General features: G+C 41.6%; 2 protein-coding genes across 7 annotated transcripts in view; both read right to left on the minus strand.

Annotated features, from left to right (window-relative positions):
* Positions 1 to 8,854: 8,854 nt before the first annotated feature.
* LOC307039270 (uncharacterized protein) lies at positions 8,855 to 24,861 on the minus strand. 2 transcript variants are annotated; one of them, XM_079681156.1, is made up of 7 exons: positions 24,739 to 24,861; positions 18,342 to 18,433; positions 17,089 to 17,157; positions 16,852 to 16,977; positions 12,704 to 12,766; positions 12,216 to 12,297; positions 8,855 to 11,525 (listed from the first exon to the last, which is right to left on the minus strand). In XM_079681156.1, the coding sequence occupies exons 4-7, from the start codon at positions 16,909 to 16,911 to the stop codon at positions 11,506 to 11,508; spliced, it is 225 nt and encodes a 74-aa protein (XP_079537282.1). In that variant the 5' UTR covers positions 16,912 to 16,977; positions 17,089 to 17,157; positions 18,342 to 18,433; positions 24,739 to 24,861; the 3' UTR covers positions 8,855 to 11,505. The 2 variants fall into 2 exon arrangements, with proteins under 2 accessions (XP_079537282.1, XP_079537281.1); XM_079681155.1 differs by lacking the exon at positions 12,704 to 12,766.
* The window catches only part of enc2 (ectodermal-neural cortex 2), a 43,352-nt gene continuing 35,890 nt past the window's right edge, over positions 20,513 to 27,974 (minus strand). For 4 of the 5 annotated variants that reach the window (XM_079681154.1, XM_079681153.1, XM_079681152.1 and 1 more), the window contains one exon: positions 20,513 to 24,894. The gene's annotated coding sequence lies outside the window, so the exon portion shown is untranslated. The remainder of the gene's footprint in view (positions 24,895 to 27,974) is intronic. The other variant, XR_013808191.1, reaches the window with a different exon arrangement.

The following is a 27,974-nucleotide window of genomic DNA, read 5'->3' on the forward strand; positions in this document are numbered from 1 at the left end:
GTCTAATAATAAAAAGAATGAAATTCAATAACATGCTTTAACCACCAGGTGTCCCTTTCTATCAGCTGTGCACCTTTATTGTGTAAATACAGCCTATCTACCAATTGGATCAAATATAAAAGTCAGCCGAATTAGAGTTGATCCTGCCGCTGTGAAAAGACGTATTGTGTGAAAAGAAATGTAAGATGTTTAATTGCTGATATATTTATGATCCACGTCACGTTTTCAGTGTTGGCGGCAGTTCCTCATGTTTGTCTAGCCTTCTCATTAGGGCTCTATAAATAGAGAACTACGGCAGATATGTAATATTTAATGCAGCCGAACCGTGTATTACAATGCCGTTATGTGATGACTTTCAAAGAGAAAAGCAAGCACACTCGGAATAAAGTATTATTATTATTTTTTAAAATGTTTTCAGTCTATTTGTTAATGACGATGTGATGTGAGATGTGAGACTGGAATTGCACAGGGGAAAATAACGTATCTTTAGAATTCGGATTTTGTTAAACTAATACGTTTGCGCTCTGGACCAACACAATTGACAGGGAAGGGGTAGCAATAAAGATAACACCATTAAACAGTTACACAAAATAACAGAAATAATATCGATAGCAGCATCCCTAGCAACCACCTTGGTAACAATGAAAACGTTCTATGGACGAAATTTCCTGAAGTAATCTTCGTAATAACTAGCAAACTAAAGATCATGTACCTCCACTGCACACATAATCTGAAATAACAACTCATATTTCTTGCATCAAATGACATCAAAACGCATTTTAATGGCCAAACTAACTTTAAAATAGGCATTTTCCACCGAGAATAAAACGGAGTTCGGCCATGTTTTTTTTTTCTGCAGGGAGAAATTTGAAGATCACGTGACATAGACGCCAGCCATTGGAATTAATGGTGAAAAAAAACGGGGTTTGTCAAACAGAGCACAAGGTGTAGTCCTAAACGATAGCTGGGGGTTCTGGGCAGTGTTGGGCAAGTTACTTCCAAAATGTAATATATTACATATTACTCATTACTCTCTTTTGAAAGTAATAAGTTACATTACAATATTACTGTCTCTGAAATGTAATGAGTTACACTACTTTAGTTACTTTTTCGCCGGAGCTGTTAGATTAACATTAACATGCTTATTGTAGTTGTAAGTGCACTGCTATGCGGCCTGTAGCACCGTCCTTGATGGAGCATATGTGTGGGTTGGACCTCTATTTTACAGGAAAGGAGTGAGCAGAGAGTAGAGTAGTTGTTGATTCTTGTTCTGTTTTCTGTGAATATCTGCCTCACCCTCTCAGACTTTGAGTTGCGCGCGCTACTAAAGAGACGTGTTACCATGGAAACCAAACAATGGTGTAGCTGTATTAAAGTCGGAGTGGAAACAGTCGTGTTTAAATCAGATTTTGTCAGAAATCGGGAGAAATGCGGGAGAAATATGACCCCGGGAGGAAACCGGGAGAGGGCAATGAAATCGGGAGTCTCCTGCGAAAATCGGGAGGGTTGACAAGTATGGCTATTGTATGCATTATTTTTGACCCAACATTTCTACAGGAATGTCAGAATATGGTACTATTTTCACATGAATATTCTAGCCATTGTCTATTTTTATACCACAAGCTGCAAAATGACCGCCTTACCCCACTGTACAGGCGGGTAGTTGTTTAGATATACCTGGCACCTGCGGGCCGCAGAGGGGCGGCGTAGTTTCGGGCGACGAAGACTGCTGCTCCGGGGCCGGCGAGTCAGGCGGGAGTAAGCTAGTGTCCACAACGGAGGGTAACGTGATGTCCGCATCTGACCTGTTGCTACTGTCTGCAGTAGATGCAGTGTTGCTGGCGTTTAGTGATGGTTGCTTTAACCATTTTCGTATAAATGATTATCCACAGATCAGATGTGTGTCACTGCTGTGGAAGCACTTTGGAAATGATGCACGCGCAGCGGAGCAGGTCACGCGCACCTGACACAATTTGTTGTTTGTATTTTTCGCTACGTTCTCTTTTTTGAATGGTTGCATAACGTTCAACTTCCCCGAAGATCTCGACGCGAAGCCTGAAGGGTAAACACCAGGTTTACTAATCGACCCGCACAATTTGTCCGGTGTCGGAATGTCTCGCTATGTTAATACATTTCTTAAAAAACAAAACACCATTTAATTTCGGGTTAAAATGTGTTGTAACTGCGTTACTGAACATTGTAACGGGTAATATATTACCCACATTTCATTAGTAATGCGTTACATTACTTCGTTACAGCAAAAAGTAATATATTACTGTAACTCCGTTACTTTTGTAACGCGTTACACCCAACACTGGTTCTGGGTAGTGTAGTGTCTTCTGCCATCCTTTACTCCGAAAACATATTTGTTTCTCCGAATCGAAGGGGGAAAATACAAAAGCATTGCACACAATTTAAACCAATCAAGGTTGTGTAATTAACAAGGATAATCTGGTGTTTTTTAGTCGATGAGTAGTGCAGATATCACTGTAAAATCAATCGAGAGTAAGGGGAATACTTACTTCCGGGTGTACAATTCTCCGTTATCCAATGGGAATGGACGCTCACATTGCCTTTAAGGGCAGCCGACACAAACGAATGCCGCTCTTCCATGAGCGTCAAATCCCGCCGCAGATGGGATACATTGGAATCAGTTGAAAGCTATTTGCGTCCCTGTATGAAGCTGAAGGAGCCTAGGAGCGTCACAACTGCACGCCATGGGACCCTGACCAAACGTCGCTCCTGGACGATTATGGAGTGAGAGTGTGTTGGGTATGGTGTTCTTTGGATGCAACTCAGCATTCTTTCTCCTCCAAACACGTCTAGTTCAGTTTTTACCAAAAAGTTCTATTTTGGTTTCATCTGACCAGATGACATTCTCCCAATTAATTTTTACTACAAAATACTGTATATATATTTATATTATATATATAATACATATAAATATATGTACACATATATATATATATATAAATATATGTACATATACCTTATATATATAACTATATCTACACTTATAGATGTATATACACACATATATATCATATATGTATATATATATATATAGTATAATATAATACAAATACAAATACACACCATAGAACATTTTAAAAATATTGTGTACTTATATGGGACAAGTACAATACAATAAAGCTTTATTGATAGAGCACTTTAAACCTTTAAAGTAGTGTATTTTATGTTTCCAGGAGGAGGATGTGTCTACTAAAGAGCATTAAAGCTGGAGAATGGCTCCACTAGAGAGCGTTACTGCTGAAGGACAAGTCCACAAGATAGCGGTTCTGCTTTAGAACTAGTCCACAAAATAAAGTTACTGTTGGAGATCGAGAACACAAGAATATGACTGGACAGACGAGACCACAAGTTTACTGCAGGAGAATGAGTCAACAAGATTGCATGTCTGCTTAAGGACGAGTTTGTAAGATAGCATCAGTCCTGGAGGATGAGTCGAGAAGACAACTGCTGAAGAAAGAGTCCTCAAGAGAGCGTTACTGCTGAAGGACAAGTCACCAAGAGAGGGTTGCAGCTGGAGGACGAGTCCACAAGACTACAGCTGGGGGACAAGTCCACAAGACTTCAGCTGGGGGACGAGTCCACAAGACTACAGCTGGCGGACGAGTCCACAAGACTACTGTTGGAGGACGAGTCCACAAGACTACAGCTGGAGGACGAGTCCACAAGACTACAGCTGGCGGACGAGTCCACAAGACTACAGCTGGAGGACGAGTCCACAAGACTACTGTTGGAGGACGAGTCCACAAGACTACAGCTGGAGGACGAGTCCACAAGACTACAGCTGGAGGACGAGTCCACAAGACTACAGCTGGAGGACGAGTCCACAAGACTACAAGACTACTGTTGGAGGACGAGTCCATAAGGCTACAAGACTACTGTTGGTGGACGAGTCCACAAGGCTGCAGCTGGAGGACGAGTCCACAAGACTCATTTCTACTGTTGGAGGACAAGTCAACAAGACTACTGTTGGAGGACGAGCCCACAAGACTAAAGCTGGAGGACGAGTCAACAAGACTACTGTTGGAGGACGAGTCCACAAGACTACAGCAGGGGGACAAGTCCACAAGACTATTGTTGGAGGACAAGTCAACAAGACTACTGTTGGAAGACGAGTCCACAAGACTACTGTTGGTCCACAAGACTACAGCTGGAGGACGAGTCCACAAGACTACAGCTGGAGGACAAGTCCACAAGACTAAAGCTGGAGGACGAGTCCACAAGACTACTGTTGGAGGACGAGTCCACAAGACTAAAGCTGGAGGACGAGTCCACAAGACTACTGTTGGAGGACGAGTCAAGAAGACTACTGTTGGAGGACAAGTCCACAAGACTACTGTTGGAGGTCAAGTCCACAAGACTACAGCTGGAGGACGAGTCCACAAGACTAAAGCTGGAGGACGAGTCCACAAGACTAAAGCTGGAGGACGAGTCCACAAGACTACTGCTGGAGGACAAGTCCACAAGACTACTGTTGGAGGACGAGTCCACAAGACTACAGCTGGAGGACGAGTCAACAAGACTACAGCTGGAGGACGAGTCCACAAGACTAAAGCTGGAGGACTAGTCCACAAGACTACTGTTGGAGGACAAGTCCACAAGACTACTGTTGGAGGACGAGTCAACAAGACTACTGTTGGAGGACAAGTCCACAAGACTAGTGTTAGAGGTCAAGTCCACAAGACTACTGCTGGAGGACGAGTCCACAAGACTAAAGCTAGATGACGAGTCCACAAGACTACTGTTGGAGGACGAGTCAACAAGACTACTGTTGGAGGACAAGTCAACAAGAATAATGTAGTAGGACAAGTCCACAAGACTACTGTTGGAGGTCAAGCCCACAAGGGAACTACTGAATAATAGGCCCACGAGAGACGGTTGCTGCTGAAGGACAAATCGACAAGACTACTGCTTGGCTACGAGTCCACAAAAGAGCGTTACTGCAGGAGGACAGGTCTACAAGAGAGGGATGCAGATGGAGGACAAGTCCAAAAGAGAGGGTTGCAGCTGAAGTACCGAGTTCACAAGGGTAGTGCTGGACTACGAGGGTATTACTGCTGGAGAAGGAGCAGGGCTGCCCTGGCCAATTTGTGGCCCTACGCCAAGTTGTGGCACAAGGCCCACCAGGTCTGTACACAAGTCGTAACACATGTGTCGCGAGCGTTGACGGGGGGCAGCAAGTGGAGCATGCTCCAGAGAGCGTTACTGCTGAAGGACGAGTCACCAAGAGAGGGTTGCAGCTGGAGGACGAGTCCACAAGACTACAGCTGGGGGACAAGTCCACAAGACTTCAGCTGGGGGACGAGTCCACAAGACTACAGCTGGCGGACGAGTCCACAAGACTACTGTTGGAGGACGAGTCCACAAGACTACAGCTGGAGGACGAGTCCACAAGACTACAGCTGGCGGACGAGTCCACAAGACTACAGCTGGAGGACGAGTCCACAAGACTACAAGACTACTGTTGGAGGACGAGTCCATAAGGCTACAAGACTACTGTTGGTGGACGAGTCCACAAGGCTGCAGCTGGAGGACGAGTCCACAAGACTCATTACTACTGTTGGAGGACAAGTCAACAAGACTACTGTTGGAGGACGAGCCCACAAGACTAAAGCTGGAGGACGAGTCAACAAGACTACTGTTGGAGGACGAGTCCACAAGACTACAGCAGGGGGACAAGTCCACAAGACTATTGTTGGAGGACAAGTCAACAAGACTACTGTTGGAAGACGAGTCCACAAGACTACTGTTGGTCCACAAGACTACAGCTGGAGGACGAGTCCACAAGACTACAGCTGGAGGACAAGTCCACAAGACTAAAGCTGGAGGACGAGTCCACAAGACTACTGTTGGAGGACGAGTCCACAAGACTAAAGCTGGAGGACGAGTCCACAAGACTACTGTTGGAGGACGAGTCAAGAAGACTACTGTTGGAGGACAAGTCCACAAGACTACTGTTGGAGGTCAAGTCCACAAGACTACAGCTGGAGGACGAGTCCACAAGACTACAGCTGGAGGACGAGTCCACAAGACTAAAGCTGGAGGACGAGTCCACAAGACTACTGCTGGAGGACAAGTCCACAAGACTACTGTTGGAGGACGAGTCCACAAGACTACAGCTGGAGGACGAGTCAACAAGACTACAGCTGGAGGACGAGTCCACAAGACTAAAGCTGGAGGACTAGTCCACAAGACTACTGTTGGAGGACAAGTCCACAAGACTACTGTTGGAGGACGAGTCAACAAGACTACTGTTGGAGGACAAGTCCACAAGACTAGTGTTAGAGGTCAAGTCCACAAGACTACTGCTGGAGGACGAGTCCACAAGACTAAAGCTAGATGACGAGTCCACAAGACTACTGTTGGAGGACGAGTCAACAAGACTACTGTTGGAGGACAAGTCAACAAGAATACTGTAGTAGGACAAGTCCACAAGACTACTGTTGGAGGTCAAGCCCACAAGGGAACTGCTGAATAATAGGCCCACGAGAGACGGTTGCTGCTGAAGGACAAATCGACAAGACTACTGTTTGGCTACGAGTCCACAAAAGAGCGTTACTGCAGGAGGACAGGTCTACAAGAGAGGGATGCAGATGGAGGACAAGTCCAAAAGAGAGGGTTGCAGCTGAAGTACCGAGTTCACAAGGGTAGTGCTGGACTACGAGGGTATTACTGCTGGAGAAGGAGCAGGGCTGCCCTGGCCAATTTGTGGCCCTACGCCAAGTTGTGGCACAAGGCCCACCAGGTCTGTACACAAGTCGTAACACATGTGTCGCGAGCGTTGACGGGGGGCAGCAAGTGGAGCATGCTCGTGAACTTACGCATAAGATGAATGAATTGCGCCGCATTTGCGGATAAGATGAGGCCCCCTCCGCAAGATGAGGCCCCACGCAGTCTGCGTGATCTGCGTGTAGGGGGGGGGCGGCCCTGAGAAGGAGTCCACAAGACTGCTGCTAGAGGACAAGTTGACAAGACTACTGGAGGAAGTGAAGTCTGGAGGAAGAGTCCACCCCGCGATGGAGATTCCAAGTCGATCGCGAGATGTGTCTAAAAATAGAACAACAATATTCCGTTTTATCGTTAATGTCCTATAACATAATCTTCCTGTGCCAGAATAAAGCACTTGAACGCATCAAAGCTTTGTGATTGGCCGGCGTGACCCCATGTGTCGGGGCGTGGCTGGTGGGCAGTGGACACTATTTCGCTGACGTTGTCCGTGCCAACAGGAGTGACAGTCCGGACACACACAAGACCGCAATTATGGCAGAAGCAAAAAAGTCCAAAATATATAATTTTCACTCCAAGTGGGAGGATGATTATTTTTGTATCTATTCCAATTCAAAGTCCATCTGTCTCATCCGCAATGCGAGCGTGGCTTTATCGAAGAAGGGTACTTTAGGAGCAGCATTTCAAAGCAGTGCACAAACGCTGCGAGACGGAATTCCCTCCCAATTCTGCGCTACGCTCCCAAAAGGTGAGGGACCTGAAAGGACAGCTAAGTGCACAGCAGTCCATTTTCACCAGGCCCAACAACAAGAGCAAGGCTGCTACCATAGCGTCTTATCGTGTCAGTCACATTCTTGCGAAACACATGAAGTCTTTCCAAGACAGCGAAGTTGTGAAAGAAGCATTCCTGGAGGCTGCCGACGCACTTTTTGGGGGACAGGAAAAATAACAGTAGCATTTCAACAGGTTTTTGATATAATAAAAACTCAAGTTAGATACCGTTATTAATCAGCTGTAAGTTTTAGTTTGTTTGAACTCATTCCTTATAATTATTGTACAAAAGGGTATAAGAATGCAAACATTAAGATCTGTTCTGTTTACATTTTAAGAAACTAGTGTTATTGCATCCTAAAAAAAAGGTTTGATTCTATTAATTTTGTCTTTTTTATTGCACTTTGGCAGCAGATTCCTGTGTAGCTTCAGATCTGAGTTGTCTTATTACACTGAACAAAAATATATATGCAACACTTTTGTCTTTGCTCCCATTTTTCATGAGATGAACTCAAAGATCTAATACATTTTAGACGCCCTATATAAAAGAGTGATGAAGCCTTCTCTGGCACACTCTTTTCTGCCCACGGAGACAAATGGTACCAGGAATATACGGTTGCTTTACGAGGCCCCTACCACATCGCTATAAAAGAGTGCAAAAGCCCTCTTTAGGCTCACCCTCTCCTGCTCATGGAGGCAAATGGTACCGGGAATATACGGTTGCTTTACGGGGCCCCGCCCACTCCACTATAAAAGAGTGCAAAAGCCCTCTGCAGGCTCACTCGCTCCTGTTCACTTGTCCGAGTGCATGCTGAGGCCCACTGGCACAGCTGCAATATTTTTACGACACACTGCTTGAACTGATCTCTTGAGCAGAGCTACTCCTGGGGAGAGATTGTATGATTGTAATGGCCGAAATATTCAATGATTCTTGGGTTAATTACTGAAGATGTGGTAATTCTTTGAATGTAAATGACATTAAAACACTACTCTGGGGTGTCATTTAACATTATTTTTAACAGGGGGGACCTGAATGTGAGATTGGCGTGCCGTTGTGTGTTGCAGAAATGGCGTGTGCACTCGTCTCTCTGCCTATGGTGGGGAGACCAAAATGTTAATCCCTAACCTTTACCTGTATCTACGGTTGACACATTAATGGTATGCGAACTCATATTTGGGGCCTTAGTTACTGTTGCCCATATATCTATGCTAAACCTAACCATCCCACGATCTCTGTTGGAAAAGCTACATTATGCACAATTCCCACTCACGAAATGCTCCCGTTCTCTGTTGAAAAAGCTAAACTAAGCACAATTAAAGGGACACGTGAACTTAAAGGATATTTATTGGGATCAGAGGGTCAGGCATGGATTTATGCAATACAATGATACTATCTCTGTTGGAAAAGCTATACTAAGCACAATTCCCACTCACGAAATGCTCACTGATACTTACCTACGGGAACATTAAAGCACGAACGGGACTCCTCCCACACTGCTATATAAGAGAGTGAAATGCCAACTCAGGCTCATTCTACTCGACTCGCTAGTCCGAAATGCAAGCTGAGGCCTAAACGCATGGCTGCACATATTTTTGAGACACACACACTGCCAGAATTGATCTCTCTGGTTGGGCTTTCCTGAGAAGAGAATATCTAATTGTAATAAGCCGAAACAATCTATGATGCCTAGGTCAATTACTGAAGATGTGTAATGTTTTAAACGTGGATGACATGATAAACACTAACATGTAGTGTCATCTAACGTAATCTTTTGAAACAACGCAGTTTAACGAGAGGAGCTTGACTGAGATTGATTATACCTGGACTAATTCTACGTGTGAGAGTGCACCGATCCTTCTGCGTACGGCAGCAAGATCAAAATGTTTTACCTAACCCGGAGTGGAGCAACATTCCACAGGCCACAATCAACAACCTGATCAACTCTATGCAAAGGAGATGTGTTGCACTGCGTGAAGCAAATGGTGGTCACACCAGATACTGACTGGTTTTCGGACCCCCCCAATAAAGCAAAACTGCACGTTTCAGAGTGGCCTTTTATTGTGGCCAGCCTAAGGCACACCTGTGCAATAATCATGTTGTCTAATCAGCATCTTTATATGCCACACCTGTGAGGTGGGATGGATTATCTCGGCAAAGGAGAAGTGCTCACTATTACAGATTTTTTCAGATTTGTGAACAATATTTGAGAGAAATGGTTATTTTGTGTATATAGAAAAAGTCTTTGAGTTCATCTCATGAAAAATGGGAGCAAAAACAAAAGTGTTGCATTTATATTTTTGTTCAGTGTAATTGATTTTGCATGCCGAAAGTAGGGCGCAGCGCCCTTGTTCCCCGGTTCAGAAAAAACTCTAATAAATTACAGCATATTTTGCTTTGCAACTTATTTAACATATTATAACCTAAATTAATCAGTAACCAAGTATTTTACTCAAACTCAATTTATTTAATAGTTAAATAAGTACTTTAATTTACCTAGTTCCCTACAACCACACATTATATACATATATTCTTAAAGATGTGCATGTATATGTGACCCGCTCTATTGAAATCAGTCGGAAGTCGCAACGGCTCATTTCAAAATAAACGTGGATTTGTGTAAAATAAGTTTTTCGGGGTTCGGGTGTTTTGTTTGATTTTAAATAAACAAAATCTTAGCTTTCAGAATATGAAACTTTTATTTCCAAGATCAAACGATAAATACATTTTTGAAGCTTGTAAAGGGAAGATGACAGGCACCTCTCACTCGCACTCTGCTCTTCCGCAGCGCTGCTTCCCCTCCCTCCGGCTAAGTTATAAATGTAAGCGTATAGCGATCATAGATAACAAGGCAGGGTCCGTGAGAGTTTGTTTTCATCTGATTTCAAATAAACAAAGTCTTGGCTTTCAGAATATTAAACTTGTTTCGGCAAATTCAGATGATGAATACAACTTTGAAGCTTGTAACGGCCTCCATGATCAAGCGGCTTCTCCGATTTTGTTGTCAATGTTTTGACTGAACTTTGTTACTGTTCACATATAAGTAAACATTGCGTTTGAATGATTTAGTGAGCTGGTGTTCTTTTTTTCTAACCGCATGTTGGCTATTTCAGCACCACGCACTTTCCACCTACTTATTGATCCCCTAGCAGCGTCATGGCAACCTGCTGCCTGATTGTCCCTGTGCTGTGTGTCATTCATTCTCAACATGGATAAAAGTACAATAAGCATATATGTGCGATTGTCAGTCCGATATTGTATTGTAAATGTAATGTAAATAAAATTCCGTGCCAAATATTATTGCTGGCGGGCCGACCACTGTTGCCGACCCATGAGTTAAAGAATAGCTTAAGGAACACCTATCACCATACACACTGTGAACTGTTGACTTTATTTGATCAATTTACAGGAATAAGTGTAAACTTCTTCTTTGGTTTAAACATATTGTTGAAAGTTCAAAACCAGTTCGCAAGTTAAGGCTTGTATAGGAAATTCCTAACTAGCCCAGTAAGCTACAAGATCCACGTTTGATGGTCACGATCGGTTATTTTGGACAGTTTTATCTCCTTTCCTTCAGTAAAGGATGGTCCAGTGTATCGTATGCTTAAGGTGATTATAAAGGTAGTATTGAAGTTCCTTTCCTATCATCTCTAGAGAATTTGAAAATCTCTTACTAAGGCTGCCACTGAGGGACTTTGGGTCATTCCACACTCAAACAGAAAGACTATTGGACCCAGTGCTGCTGCTGAGAGGACTCTGGCACATAGGGCGTCATCTGTAGCAGCTTCATGATGGCGCTTAAAATCAATGATGGATAAAGTAGTTGATATGAACATGGTGACTGCAGTGTTGGTCCTGCTGGAGGGGTGGGTCACACTAAATCTCCCCCTGAAGGCGTTGGCTATGAGCTGGAAGGTGGAGGGGGGGCGGAGGGTTGGCCCGGGGGTGTTTCCTCATCCTGGCCCGAGACCGGCTGGAGCTTATCTGCCTCTGCTGGTACCTGATAACACATCAGAAGCTGATGAGCTCACATTTCATTCATGCATCCCCCCTGAAGTCTGCTCAGCAAGTACATTTGAATATGAAAATACAAATTAAAGTTAGCGTACCTCTATAAAATGTGCCTAAAGATGGGTTTTTATAGTGTTGTCCATCGTACATTAAGGCACTATTCACACTTGGCACTTATTACAATCAGAAGAAACTGATCAAGTCAAGGACTTTTACAGCAACCTCTTAAAGTTGATCCATAAAACACTTCTGGTCTTTACGATCACAAATTAACCTTGAATTTAGTAAATACATGTATTATTTGGTTTCAATATTATAACTCAATTTTCGTCAGTGCAAACATTCATCCATTAGATCCATTTGGGTTTTCCTTTTTGGTCAACTGGCCCAAACAAGACTCATGTAACCCCCCCTTTCTATGTGAGTGGGTGTCAGAGGAGGTCCTGCGGGGCCAGAGGGGGCTCCTGGTAGATCTGCCCCAGCACCTGGTGCATCATGCAGAGCAGAGGACAGCCCAGGCCCAGCAGCTCACACAGGAACAGGTAGTCCTGAGAGTGGCTCCTAACGCGGGAGCCCACCGCTGTGACAGACTCACACACAGCCTCCAACAGTTGCCGGGGCAACACACACACATGCCTCGGGCAGCTCAGGCCTCGCCTTAGCAAGGAAACCAGGGTACCTGGGGGGTGCATCTGCATGCTGTCCGTCGCCGAGTAGCTCCCGCCATCCATCGACGAGGGGGGGACGTGGCTTGGGTCCTCCTACAGGGGGAAAACACAGAAGGTTAATGATAAATGACATTGTTGGGCTTCAAAGAACCAAGCAAAGTCACTTATTGTTAGCTTGCATACTTTTTTGTATTCGTCTGACACCTTATAGATGTGCAACTACAAAGTGGATTAGGAATGAGTCCTAAAACACGGAAATTAGTTAGCATTATACCTCTTCCGGCTCCCAAGTCTGAACGTTTTTTAAAGTTTTTTTGCTAAGATGCCCAAAACAGGAAAAACGTTATTTACTTTCATGTCTGACTATTCGGTGGTGCAGGAATGAGTCCTACACCCGGAAATGAGTTAGCATTTTAGCACTTGCATCGTCTCAAAGTTAAACATTTGTTTAAGTTATTTTTGATTAGCAGCCTGAGATACGATCTGGGGTTTATACAACCTTAAGACTTTGTGTAAGTGGGCTGCCGCCGAGCCCAGGAGCGAAGTCCTTACGGAGCACACACTGAGAGGAAGAACACAGCAAGGTTAGAGAGGGGGGGACATGCTGCATCAAGACACGTTTTTGATGGTTGTTGATAAGTTCCAAGCTATTTCTGCAAAAAAGTACACGAGAATGAGTTAGTCACATGGTCCAGCGGTGTGAAAGTTAATTATTAAAAGCAGTTGCACCCATCACAGAATGTAAAATCAGTGAGGGGTTACAAGGAACTCAATCTTTTAAGTCTATTCTCTATGAATAGGTCGTGCAAGGAAGAAAAAAAAAGGTAGTGTTAGAAGTTTAATTATAACAATGAAAAGCAGATGGACGTAAAGCAATACGTAAAGGTTATTTCAAGCAGTTGTGATTATTTGCTTTTTTTGTCAATAATTAAATAAGAATCGTCAGCACCCCCTGTGAAACCGGCAACCCAAGATTAAAAACAAAGCAGATTTAGCGTGTTATTTCGCCCTTTACAGAGGCTGGCAGGCAGTTTTTTTTCATCGTACAAGCTAAGCGAGCTAGTTCCCGCCGCAAGTCTTTATGCTAAGCTAAGCTAACGTGTGGCTTCATATTTACCACATAGATGTGAGTAATGTCAATCTTCTCATCTCACTCTTGGCAAGAAATTAAAAAAAGTATTTACATGGAGATAAGCATCAGCTCCTGGCCAGCGCGTCTTGTTTGAATGACACGTAAAGTAAACACAACTGCAAGCTGCGGTGAACCTCGAGTGACTTGAGCAGGGGTCTGCAACCTTTTTGACCAAAAGAGCCATTTTGCTCCTTTTTCCAAAACATTTTTTTGTCTGGAGCCGAAAAAACATATTTCATAGCTTGATAGCTAATAAAGTTGTATTTATTGTTATATCAGACAAAAACTACGTTTTTTTTGCATGAATTAGGCTATTTATTACATTATATAAAACTGTTAACCTCTAATAAGAAACAAAGAACTCCTATAAGGAGAATTAAAAATAATACACAGGCCTACTTTAAAATAAATTAAACACAGCACTTGGGGAGTCCTCTGCACATTTGAAGGAAAAAAAAACATTATTAAAATGGGCCCCCTTTGAAATAAATAAAACATATAGCTGCACCCTAAAAAGAGTTAAAGGTACGGTAGGTAAGAAAGGAGAAACCAGCTCGAGTGCGCTAGAATTTGAAAATACACAACGGGAACAAATATGCCTCTTCCTTCAGACTTTCTTACAGAGTCCCTCCTCCAACACACACGAACGCGCATCATCAATGAGGCCACGAGATACATTTGTGCACAGATGGAAGGCTGACAGGCAGGTAGGCCATCCAATCATTTTAGCTGGGCCGGCTAAAATGCCGTGCTTTTTCCAGCGCTACGGCTTCCAGAGATTAATTTTTGTATGTATTTATTGTCAAAGCATTTAATATATTCATTGCTATCGGGACGTTAAGAGCATTCCATGGAATATAACAAAAAGTGTTTTCTGAAATAAATTACATACCCCATTGAATTATGACTGAAGATGGTCAGCTGTCTTCCTCTCCCTTGTTGTTCCTCGATACGTAAAGGCTGCAGCACCGTTGACAACTTCTCTCTACACATCAAACATACCGGTAAACCAGCATCGTTTGCTGTGAAACCATATAACTCTGTCCACACAGAATTTAATTCCTGTGTTCCTCCGGTACTTTTCTTTGATTTATCCATAGTTCGCCCATCGAGCCGGGGGTCAGATTATTCACCCGCAGGAAAAGGCGCTCGCGCGGGACCGTAGCAGAATGTGACGCATATTTTAGTTGACCTAATTAAAACCGTTTTTTTTTTTTTATGTGTCACAGTATCACCTCAAAATACAAGATACGAAACATTTTCAACAATGCAACAAAATATAAATAGTCCTACAAATACTTTTATTTTATTTCCTTCTTATTTTTGTCTAAGCTCAAGGGAGCCAGAGCAGAGGGCTTAAAGAGCCTGTGACACGAACCCAACAACTGTTGTGCAATGAAATAGTGGGCTACTAGTAATCTCGAACCGTCAGTTTAAAAAAGAAAAAGCGATACCGTTCCGATAAATATCAATAATTTCGAACATCGCGGGAAAATTCCTTCGACTCATTTTGAGGTTTTGGGGGAAGCCGGAAGTGACGTCAATGCGGGAACGCTTCACTGTGCGGCGAGAGAGCCAAACACGGACAAAGTGTGTTGTCATGCGTAGAAATGGTGAATTACTGAGTTTAGGCTCGTTAATAACGTTTTAATGAAGTTGACTACAGTATATTCATATTTGTCAGTGCTTTCATGTCAATTCGGCGAACATAAACATAAATGATCGTGGTGAAGATGATGATTAATTAGGATTACATATCGGTAGTGAGAGCTGCTGAATTTCCTCCCGTCGGATGTGATATAAAAACAAATCGATTATTTTTGTAAACTCAAGTGGATGAAACTACATTTATTAGTGCTTTCATGTCAATTCGGCGAACATATGATACATTAAATGATCGTGAGGATGATGATTTAAAAATCTTTTGTTTGAGCCGGTCTGCATTTCCTGATGAGAAAACAAACCTTAGCTTTTTGTAGTTGCAGTCAGTGGTGTAGTGGGCGTTGGACGCGGGGATACGCCGTACCCCCACTTATTTGAAGCATGATTTCTTTTTTTAATAGTCTAATACATCTAAAATCATTGCCAGTGTTATCAGTTGCAAGTGTGTGTTTGTTGTAATAATGACGAAAACATAATAGGCAGATTTCACAGTAATTATAATAAAAACGTAGCTCAAGCATTTATGCAACTTGATTTGAAGCGTGTGTGTGTGAGGGGCAGAACTGTGTGTGTAGGGTGACCAGGTGTCCCGCACTGTGCGGGACTGCACACACAGCATTTTTATTATTTGTCCCGCGTCCCACACATTGAGACTATGTCCCGCATTTGAGTGATAGTCGCGCAGAAAGGCCGGATCGGTTCGCTGACAGCCAGCACCACCCTTTATTATTATATTGTCTAAACGGCATCATGTAAGTTCAGCTGACAGGCGACACAGAGGTCACCAAGCCCCCCCCCCCCGTTGACAGTTCACGAGCGCGTCCATAGTGTCTCCCGTCCACCCACCACCCCGTCCACCCAGTTAAACATCCCCACTACACCACTGGTTGTAGTAGTACACCAACATGGATTAAACGTGTTTTTTTTTTACCACAATGTTGGGGAAATTAATGGATAAAATGCACGGAGTATTATTATTATTATTATTATTATTATTATTATTATTATTATTATTATTATTCCCACTCCGATCGGGACACTAGGTCCACCGTTTCCCCGCAGCGAGGCTCCCCCCGTTGACAGTTTACGTGGGCTGGGCTGGGTGCAGTGGCGGACTGGCCATCGGGACGAATCCCGATGGGCCGGTACCGAAGTGGGCCGGTCGGATAAGTCACTAGCACATCCCCCACTCCCCCCGTTGACAATTTACAAGTTGTACCGAAGTGGGCCGGTCGAGAGTCCCGGGCTGATTTTTAGTTCCGGTCCACCACTGGCTACATGACCGTATGATCGCCCATATTGACGCACCTAATTCCTAAACTTCTAACAGATACAAAATAAACCGATCCTTCAGCCTCATATGAGCTCTCAGACACGTTCAAAATTAAACTGTCATCGCTGTCTGAGCTTGCTGCTGTGTGCGCCATCGTGCGTTTACATGCAGATGCTGGGATCCTGAACGGTGCAGCTGGAGCGCTGTGCCCGCATTGACGTCACCCATAATTTGGCGGGACTTGAAGAATCCCCGAGAAGATCCAGGAAATGGTCAACATTGAAGGGCAGATTAATGGTTATCAAAGTACAAATATCCAAAATCAGTTCAGTAACGGTTTTCAAGGGGACAATATTTACTCAAATTGATGGGTTTGGATGATAGGGGAAAATCGTGTCACAGGCTCTTTAAAGGAACGCATGCGGCCCGTGGGCCGCGGGTTGCCAACCCCCGGACTAGAGCGATACGAATAGCACAAGTCACCCAAATCAGCGTTAAAAAAGCGGGAGGCGCCAAAAAGCGACTGATTTGCATGCATGAAGTCCTGATACGCCTTTTATTCAAACTGTGCTCCTCTCACCTTGCTGCGGCTCTTTGTGGAGGAGTTCTCTTGGAACTTGGCCTGTAGCTGCGTTGCCATGGAGCGCACCTTGTTCTCCCGCAGCTTCCCCTCCTCACCTGCAGGGGGCGCACTGTGAACAGACAGCTGCAGCCAGGGCAGGGTCACAGAGGGGAATAGAGACAACAAGAATTGAGATCAATTTGAAATGCATTTGAAGCCCATTTCAACATGTTATCTGTCTGTTGTTGGAGCTACCTCTGTGAGGTAGTGGTTTCCCTTTCGCTGTCTGTTGTTGACAGAATCCTCTTCCAGATTCTTATCATCCTGTGACAGAAAATACAGATTCATGAATAGATGAAAACTTCATTACCAACCATGCTTTGATCTCTATATTACCTTCAGCTAATCTGATCATGATAAGTGATTGAATAGTGTATGGAGTGGCGCAGGTATAAGTCATAAAACAGGAAATCAGTTAGCATTTGAGCACTTCCAGGTTTCCTCGTCTTAAGGTCATTTGGTTTTTGGTTAGATGCCTGACAAAAGTGCGTGGTTAACACAAGCTGAAGAGATATCCCTTTATGTCTACGCCAAACATTAGCCACCTTTAGATTAGCTGTGGTGATGTGAAGTCATGTGGTCGTGATGTCGTTCATCTCTATACTGTATGCACATGGACATTATGGTAACTTCACTTTTCCGTTTGCATTTACAATTATAAAAATGGTGTGAATGTGGAGAATATCCTCGACAAACTTGAGTTGGAAGAATGCTCAGGTCATGTACTTCATTCAAAGTAGAAGTGTCAGAGTCTAGGAATACTCTGTTACAGTAAAAGTCCTGCATTCTAAACGTTACTCAAGTAAAAGTAGAAAAGTATAACCATCAAAATATACTACAAGTACCAAAAGTAAAAGCATTCATTATAAATATCATGTTTTGATTATAATGATTGATCATTAAAGTGTTCAAAGCTGGTAAAGGTGCAGCTAGTTTGACTGACTTTGTACACTAAAGTCTGATTTAAGAGTTGATTATATTTCACATCATTAATCCAGTTCTGTAAAGTAACTGAAGGTATTAAATACACGTAGTGGAATAAAAGTACAATATTTTACAACTGAATTGTAGTGGAGTACAAGTAGAAAACGGCATTAAATGGAAATAATGAAGTAAAGTACAAGTAACTCAAAATTGTACTTAAGTACAGTACATGAGTTAATGTACTTAGTTACTTTACACAACTGTGTGTAAGTACTAAAAACATGTGTTAGTGATCTCTTTTTCTGCAATATTCCAATATCCAACAGAAAAATCCAATTGCTTTTAGCCGAGGGAGCCATGCCATGCTAACCTCCGGGTCGGCCTATTGCTGCACGACTCTATTGTTAAAGAATGAGAAGATTCCATGAAGAAGGTTGGGAGGGGTCGGCTCTGTAATTCTGTATGAGAGCAGGAAATGAGCAACACAGAGAGAAGAGCGTTGGAGATGTGACAGTTATCTTTACCCTGGGCGTCCTCTTCTTGGACTGAAGCAGGTTCAGCACTCTGTGGTGGGGTTTAGCTGGATTCTCCCCATTATCATCTGGATCTCTTGAACCTGGAATACAAACACCAGGGTTCATAAAAATTTTCACCAGTGATTTTCAATGACTTCTCCATGACCTTTACCTAATTTTCCATGACCAGCGGTACCACTGAAAATGGTTTAATTTAACATGGAACAGGAAAAAAGTTCCGCATATGAAACATTTTGTGCCTATCTAAAACAAATCAAATCATATAGTAGGCTTACTAGCTCCTACACGCTAAAGCAACTCAAATCTCTCACCAGCGAAATACCTCGTCAATTAAATGCCATTTTACGTTTCATTACTATACGATACAGTATTTATTATCATTATAGTATTACTATTTTAGCGATTAGATAAAATAAAAATTATATTTGATGCAACTTTAGTTACATTTCCATGACATTTCCAAAAACTTTTGGAAAAATATTGTTTTCCATAACTTTTCCAGGGCCTGGAATTAGCATTTAGAATTTCCATGACTTTCCAGGTTTTTAATGACCGTAAGAACCCTGAAGCAGTCATATTAGGTTTACATAAAGCTCAGAACAATGTTCTTCAAATGCTTTAACCTAACAAACATACTACTGAAACATACATACATTTCAAATGAAAGCATCTGGAGAGAGGTTTCTAATCAAACAATGAGGATGTTTAGAAAAAGGGGTTAGACACTATATAAGCAATGTATCAGTAGTTGAACATTTTCTGGCCCATTCACAGAGATTTGGAGCTGGAAGGAAGGAAGCTGTTGTTTCTCTCAGATGTTTGTCCTGCTCTGCCCTCTGGTGGTAGAGGAAAGCTATGACATCACAAATGAGTGTCTTTTCCATCCAGAGACATTTTTAAAGTTTCACTAAAGTCTGTTTATCCATAATAACAGGCAGGGATTGTGGAGAACAAAATAAAATATAATTGGGTCTATAATATTTATACATTTGGTTTTTGGTCTATATGATGCCAACACACTCTACCGATATGTCTCTATGACCCTCTTATGTTGACTTGGCGTTGGGTTTTCTTAATTAAACCAGATCATTATAATAATTGTCCCACTGTCTTGTAAATAGGCTACATTGAGTCACTGGAGCTGGTCGCACCAACTGGTCATTGCTAAAACGATTATAACTGCTTATTCGTTTTTGTTAAGACCAGTATTGAACTTCATATTTTGTTGTCACAACCAAACCTAAGTCTGGATTTTTCTGAAAAAATGTGTTTTAAATGTTAAGTAGGTTTTCAAGAGAGTCAACTATCTAAAGAAATAGGGTTATAATGGAAGTCATTTTTGAAAAGTTAAGGGCATTCTTTGAAAATGTCATGATTTGTGGGGGAAATTATATATCATTTTCAAAAATGTAGTCATTTAATAAAAACATTTAATAAAAACATTTTTAATAAGTGAGGTTTATTAGAGTTTTTTTTAAAGTGAGTTAAAAAAACAAAAATATTTTTGAAGATTGATACATTGTTGCATTATTAAGTAATTTTTCCAAAATGTTGAGGGACAAACCTTTGCTGCCAGTATGCCAGTATTTATTAAAAGGCAGTGAGCCAAAGATAACAGGATGTCCTCCTGCATCCAGTCATGTTTTGCATTTAGCAAGCCGGAAGGAATTCTGGCTATTATGACCCACAATACTTTGGGGCAGGGGATATTAAAGCCACAGGGTTCAAGTTGCAAAGTCATAACAATGTAGCGTGTCTCAATGCATACTGCATGACACAGTAGGTTCTTTGTGAGGGCAGCTGCAGATTAAAGAAAACCGGAAAAGTATGAGATCCGGAATGCAGCCATGAATAGGGAAAAGTTAAGCTAACAAATCTACCAGACTTCTTTCTGCAGATTAATATGACTAAACATGGCATAGTTTGGTCCTGCAGCAGTAGTTTCCTAAGATAAAGCTGTACACTTCCTGCAGAAAGATAGAGACTAGCTGGAGAGCACAGAGGACAAGCAGCTTAAGAGACGGAGGAGCCGGAGACCAAAAATAGAGCTGAACGAGTATTGGACTTACAAGAGGACACCAAAACAGACCTGTAAGGAAGGATCATGTTTTTCTTAAACGGCTGGATATGTAAAAAAAAACACTGTGTACAAGGCCACATTCAAGAAGTTTAAAAAGTCAGTCAAAGTTTATTTCCACAAATAAAAACAGAGTATCCAACGTTTTTTTACTCAATTATTTTCTTTTGTTTTTCCATATCAATACAATAATCTTTCAAAAACATATTCTTTCTTCAAATTCTAAAGAACATATGAGTATTTCTGAAACACCTCTTCACTTCTGCGCAGTAGCTGAAATAAAACTCCAGGAACGGATACAAGTCAAGAAAAAATTGAATTCAGAAAATTCTACACTACCAGTGTGCAGCCTCCTGACGTCAGCTTCTCTTAAACAGTTGGACAAGTGCAAAGGACTGACAACATTAGCAAATAGTGTGTCACAGAGACAATACCACGTATCAACCACAATGCATCTGTGAGCTGCAGATAATCCGTTCGGTATTTTGTGCCTTTTTCCTTATTGTGACAGCTGGTGTTATCTCCAGCGTGTAGAAAACACTTCACACCTGTGGGACAAAAACACCACTGCTAATGAATGCATTGATACATATCAAAAGTGCATAGGTGTTACAGAGAAGATCAATCATATTTCAGTTTAGGACTCTTTGGCAGTGGTGGTTTCTGCAGGACACACTGTACGAGGCTGTTCTGTGCTTCTCATGAAAAGACATCAAAGACATCAAAAACAATCCCAAAGATGATCAACAACTCTAGTGTTAACATTTCCCTCCTTGAACACTTAAACATGCGGCTGGAAATACTAAGGAGAGCATATGCATTTTTAAATAAATCCACAGATCATGCTCCCAAATGGGTTTCCTGTGTCTCGACATCATTGGTCAACGTAACAGCCTAACGGCAATGATTGGATAATGTTGCTCAGCAAAGGTCTTGTTGGTACTCGGGAAGGCAAGAGTAAGAATAACAGTGATTCAAAGGTTTGGGCTCCACCAGGCAGCAGAGACATGACACTTTGACATGTTTGGCCCTATTTTGTAAGCCACGTTAAGTTTACTAAGACTATGTGGTACCATGTTAACGTGTGATAGGTCTAATATTTACTGCATCCTTCAACTAACGGTGCGTTCACACTAGACATGAAGGGAATTGTTCACGTGGTGCGATTACATACAGTCAATGCATAGAAGCTCATTCAACAGATTACGCTAATGCCGCAGCAAGGAGGAAGTAAAGGCGCAACATTTGAATAATTGGCTTGATGCTGTCTTGCAAAAATCGATTTTTATAAATGTATGCGTGCAACTTATGCAGGCATGACAAATAAAGACGCTGCTTTATTTGTGTCACATTGCATTATTTTGGGTTCTGTTGGAACAGTTGCAATGGTAGCTTAGCCTAGCCTTAAACAAACCTTAAAGTATTTTAAACCTTTTTTTCTGGAAGTATGGCAGACAGACCTGAAAAAGCCTCGATTCAGGCTTTTTACTTCTCGATATCATTAGGTCATTATTTCGCCATCCTTTTGATACATTTATTGCAATAAAATCACAGGAAATGTGTTAATTTTGGGTTCATATGACTGTAGTAAACAACGTTGATTCAGTTGTCTTGTTTGTCTGGATAGTCTATGTTCCAAACACCAGACCGTTGGGTTTCCACGCCGTATCTGGGACTTTCACAACATGCACAAAGCAGCAAGAGTGGTTCTTTTTCTCGGACCAAACGTTGTTGGTATCTCATTGGAGATAAGCCTCGCTTTTTTTCACGTTTACACTCAAATATTAGCTTTGTTTCAGGCGTGAACGCACCATTATAATTGTTGACTTCATCAGTACTGAATATGTATGTTCTTTTTTGCATTTTTCTACTGTTGAGTTTCAACTTGATTGTCTACAATCTGGTACAGTTAACATCACTGTTCTGTGAATGTTCAGCTCTATGCAGTTGTCTGAACTGTACATTTTCTGACATGACAAATCAAACCTGAAACCACAAATAACATTCCACTGAAAGTAGTTCATTTACACCAGATCAGAATTACAGAAACATTATCTACATATTTTAGCTTAAAAAAAAAGATTTTTGAAACCATTGTGATGCTACACTGACTTGTAAAATGGAGAGTGGTGTCTGTCGGTCTGCATGTTCTTTGGTGATCTCCCAGAAGAAGTGCGTAAGGCTTTACGGCACTGAGCTGATTGGTGTAAAACAGTTTGTGGTGTATACGTGAATTGCTACACATAACTGTAGGGGTGCTTCATCGCAAAAAAAAGTTGCTTAAAAAAGGTAATGTTTTCAATCAAATGCTGAGAAGCCTGAGTTGTGTCTCAATTCTGACATTCTTCTCGACACACTGCAATCCCTTTTACGCATTATTTGAAATACGACTAGCATTACGGCTAGCATTGACGACAGTTGCTATGCCCTCACCCAAAGTGACAATCAGTGCTGTTCACTAGCTAGCAGTGCGATGTTGTGTTAGCAAATCATTACAGATTGCTCATCAACTCAAAAGAATATATGGGGCTTCTTTTCAACAGCAGTATAGTGGTACCGCTTATACACCAGAGCAGCCGCAATTATGTTATGTAGCCAAGATGGCTAACGTTGAGTGTGAGAAGTGTACGGCGCTTCATACTCAACCTTTTGACCGTTTTGAGTGCACCATTCCAGGTACTTTTAGCCACATTGCGCTTATGCACAAATGTAAGTACAATAAGTATGTGGATTAAGACATAGCACTGGTATACACTTATGTAACTGATGTGCTGATGCACTGGGCCCGGGAGTTCAAAACTTTTAATCCCTATCTGATCAGATCAGATTTGGATTTTGGGGAGTTCAAAACCAAAAAACAGGATTAGGATCACTTTCATATCCGATCAGATCAGGAAATCCAATCAAAGCTTTAATCTGGATCAAATCTTCAAAACGGGTAGTTCAAACCGACAACACAGGATTGGGATCAGTTTGATCCCAAAAAACTGGATTACCCTGATCCCACCAGAGGGGTGGATTTCCAGTGGATTACCAGAGCAAAATGTACTGTACAATTTCTTTCAAAATATGTTTCAATTTAAATAAGATGGCAACGTTTGTTAACTGAAATAAAACACACTTTTTAGCCTTCATGGGAAATACATTTTATCTTTCCCATTTTTGTTCACGTTTTTGGTGGCCTATTTGTTTTTCAAACAAATGTTGATGACATAAATGTTGATGCTCATAAAAGTATCACAGCAAAGATTGTCAATCACAAATGTAATTTAGATTAAAGTAAAAATATCTTCAACACCAAAAAAGTCCATCATCTGTCATCACCTTTCAAATAAAAAAATAGAATTAAACATTATAGATGTCTCTGCAATGTGGTCTTTTGTCTTCCTTGTATTATTTTTCATGTCCACTAGATGGCGATCGGTAGGACTAAAGCAATGATATTCAGGATCTAGTCATCTTGAAAAATCGTAATCTGGACCAGGCTGATCCTATCCTGAATTGCTTTGAACTCCAGGGACAAAATTTGGCCGACTTGTCTGATCCTGGATCACAAAAAATGGGATTTCAAAATGGGATCGGATTTGATTGAGATTAAAAAAGTGTTGAACTCCTGGGCCCTGGTGAATGTAAACTCAGATCAGTGTTTCCCCAAGGTTTACTGCTTTGGGGGGGGGGTGCTGTCTGAGCGGGGGGTGTTGTTGGGATATTTAATTTTTTTAAATCCTCTGGAGCAGAGAGAGGAGCTGTGGATTATTGTTATTGATTAATGCATCAGTGTTTCTTAGGGTCAAAAACACTAAACTTAAAATGAAAGTGTTTAGTTTATTTAAGAAAAGAGCACATGTTCAATGTGACAGTAAATAGATTAGTTGCAATTTGGTGCTATAAATATGTATTATTAAAAAAAAGAAAATAAATAAAAAACACCTTGAATTTTAGGGGGGGCGCGGGGCTCCGTTGGCACTGCTGTGGTAGTACTAATATAGTGAAACCTGAAATAAGAACTAACCAATAAGGCTTGAGGTTCAAAGGAAACGTTGACCTGCTTCTTTCCTGTTGTGTTGTATTTTGAAGGGACACCGCTGCAGTATGGAGAAGTTGTCAGTTTACATCTTTACACTGGAATGGTTTAGTAATGCATTCAAGACTATTAAAAAACATGGCACGAGACAAAACCCACACACAACCAAAGAAACATTCGTAGCTTTTTTTATCCGTACGAGTGCTCCATCAGTCAGGTTTGAGGAATATCACATTATTTAGGAAGCGCGTCAGCAGAGTCATTCTCTCTCTGTGTGTTAAGACCTGGTGCTGTTGGCTTGTGTACCACGGCGCTCAGGACTGATCCAGAGTCTATGAACTGCAGCCTGAATTTTGAAGGGTTGGTCCTCAGCCGGCTGTGACTTCAGGGTCTCTGAGATGCTCCTCCAGTCTGAGCCCCTCCTCAGACGACAGCAACCCCTTAAAGAGACGGGAGAGAAGGATTAGGAAAGCAATGACTCATGTTCCAGACGTTACCTATTCAATTGGTAACTTGCCATCTGTAAAATATCAACATTTTTACTTTTTATCTTTTACAGGTGATAAGGTATGGTAGTTATGCTTTTAATTTAATCTTTAAATTATTAGAAATATAAATGTACTTCGTATGTAAATAATTACATTTTTCAAATGTTTTATTTTAGATTTTTGCACATGCCCTTTTATCTAATAGTGTTTGATTTTGTCTCAATCTTCACTTTTGCTGTAACTATGTACATTTCCCCTCTGTGGGACGAATAAAGGTATTCTGATTAGTAAAAGACACATTTTGTCTTCCTTGTTCCAGCTGGTGAGCCCATGCATCTAAATACATGATAAAGGCATCATGTATCTGTAATACAGAGAATAATGTGTGCCTGTTATACTGAGTGATATATATTTTACACACTGCTCTGCTTTCTGCACGGACCTCACAGCTGTTCTCACTGTAAACATTGCGTCGTCGTTCAAGCAGTTACTAAAATAATATCCAGGGCCCAGGAGTTCAAAACTTTTAATCCCTATCTGATCAAATCAGATTTGGGATTTGGATTTTGGGGAGTTCAAAACCAAAAAATAGGATTAGGATGACTTTGATATCCGATCAGATCAGGAAATCCAATCAAAGCTTTAATCTGGATCAAATCTTCAAAACGGGTAGTTCAAACCGACAACACAGGATTGGGATCAGTTTGATCCCAAAAAACTGGATTACCCTGATCCCACCAGAGGGGTGGATTTCCAGTGGATTACCAGAGCAAAATGTACTGTACAATTTATTTTAAAATATGTTTCAATTTAAAGAAGATGGCAACGTTTGTTAACTGAAATAATACACACTTTTTAGTCTCTTGTCTTCCTTGTATTATTTTTCATATCCACTAGATGGCGATCGTTAGGATTAAAGCACTGATATTTAGGATCTAGTCATCTTGAAAAATCGTAATCTGGATCAGGGTGATCCTATCCTGAATTGCTTTGAACTCCAAGGACAACATTTGGCCGACTTGTCTGATCCTGGATGACAAAAATTGGGATTTCAAAATCTGATCGGATCTGATTGAGATTAAAAGTTTTGAACTCCTGGGCCCAGGGGATGCATGCAGAGCTGTCATTGGCTGAGATAAGTCCGGCCGTGCGTCACGACTCTTTGAAACATCACTGTTGCCGGAAATACATCCGCGGAGGATCCATCAGCTTATCCTCGATTATAGCTCCTCCAGAGAGCCTCCTCGACGCTCGATCCTCGGTACTCGAAGTGCATTTAGAGAAATGAGATGTCCTTCAACATGGCGCACTGAAATCCATTTCCGGGTTACTACCGGAGGACCGAGGAGTCGAGGAGGGGGAATTAGAGAAATTAGAAACCTTCCAGGTGTACTGCCTAAATGCTCTCTGTATGAGTCAGGGTTACCCATGATGCCCCATGTTACGGTTCAACGAGAACTGCTTAAAGTTAAAGTTTGTTCACAAATGATTCATCATCATTTTTGAATCAAGCAGTTTGAAATTTAGAGATAAAGGTGGTGGTTAAGAGAGGAGCAAGGATTGAAATATGCTTGGCTTTCTTAAAAATACAAAACAACATTATGCTCCAAGTCATGTTATACATATCTACATCTGGTGTTTCTTCTGTAAACACACCATATAAGATGTGGCATATTATTTCATTTTGACTTATAACTTCCTCAGCTAACTCTCAGCTATTATCTCTCTCAGTATATAATCTTGACATGTTCTTAGCGAGCTCTCCCATACAGTGCTTAATGCCTACTAAGGCTAACACACGCATGAGTGCACACAACAACAAACATCATGGACACATTTTGAGTGTGCAGACAGGGATAAACAAGAGCACAAAAACAAACATACTGTATATAAATGTAAACAAGCAGCAACTTCACTCTATGTAGTGTAAGATAAACACCTTAAAGACGGTTTTCTTCTGCAATGCCAACATTCACTTTCCTACAGTACTACAGGTTGCAGGAAACGCACCACTCAGTGTTCCATTTTGTTACAGTGTGATACTACATTTTAATGATCAAATCTGTGTTGTAATCAGCAGGATGACAGCTAGTTATTGTTAGCTATTAGCATACGGTGAACATCACAGTGCTGCTTGAGTTAACGGCTATTATTACATGGCTTAGTTGAATACTACATTTTCATTGGTCAGTTTTGGACCATCTGTTATTTCTGTATAGCAGAGCGTTGCTAAAGACGCTTCAATATCAGTCATATCAATCCGTAGAAAAAAGTGCGGTACATTTCATGACTTCAGCTGTGTCCAAAAAACATTGAAATTGCTAACAGACTTGGACAGTTTAACTGCATTCTCATGATAGGCACTTCTCTTTCTTTAGCCACTGCAAGGCTCTGTGCCCAACCTTGCTGAAAGAAGCCGGTTAAGTTTTGTTTCTATTGTTAGCTTGCACCACTACATACAACTGTCATCTGATTGGTTGCGTGTTGAAAAGTCAGAGGTAACTAGGTAAAAGTTGAAATAATTATAACTTCCAAGCGCAAAAACCTTGATTGGTACTACCGTCATTTTAAGTTACATTTCATGGCGCTATCATCAGAGTACCAGACCTTGCCACTAGAACAAACTGTTTTCTTTTCTCAATAAAATCATGTTTAAATCAAAATATTGTGTTATTTATTGATTGATTTAGTAATCAGCAAAGTACTTAAACCTGACATGGTCATTTCCCTGCCGTTATCCCTCACATGTTACAGAGGTTTGATTGTATTTTGCTAAAGCTGCGATATCAAGTGGTTAATCGAAGCGCACGTGGGGATACATTTTTAATGCCAGGTGTCGAATGCAATTGTACCAATGCTGTTCACCTGTGATAGGATCAGCAAAGCCATTTTCTAACGACATGGTGTGAACAGATTTCTTCTACATTTCTGGTGTTGTGAAACCCCTAGTTTCACATAGATAAAACTTTGCGAGTGTGAAACCAGAAGAAGAATATTTAAAGCCCCTGCCTCAGTGCATCTCACATGGCTTA

This window comes from Notothenia rossii, assembly GCF_949606895.1.
Source record: "Notothenia rossii genome assembly, chromosome: 5".
In the NCBI taxonomy this organism is placed as follows: Eukaryota; Metazoa; Chordata; class Actinopteri; order Perciformes; family Nototheniidae; genus Notothenia; species Notothenia rossii.

Bases quoted from the DNA above. Each gene is read 5' to 3' on its own strand.
- LOC307039270 (XM_079681155.1), bottom strand. From the start codon at position 17,156: ATGATAAGAATCTGGAAGAGGATTCTGTCAACAACAGACAGCGAAAGG. The intron at 12,298-16,851 runs GTGAGAGGAGCA...TTCCCCCTGTAG, and splicing joins CCACAAAGAGCCGCAGCAAG to GAGGACCCAAGCCACGTCCC. The intron at 11,526-12,215 runs GTACCCTGGTTT...ATGTGTTATCAG, and splicing joins CATGCAGATGCACCCCCCAG to GTACCAGCAGAGGCAGATAA.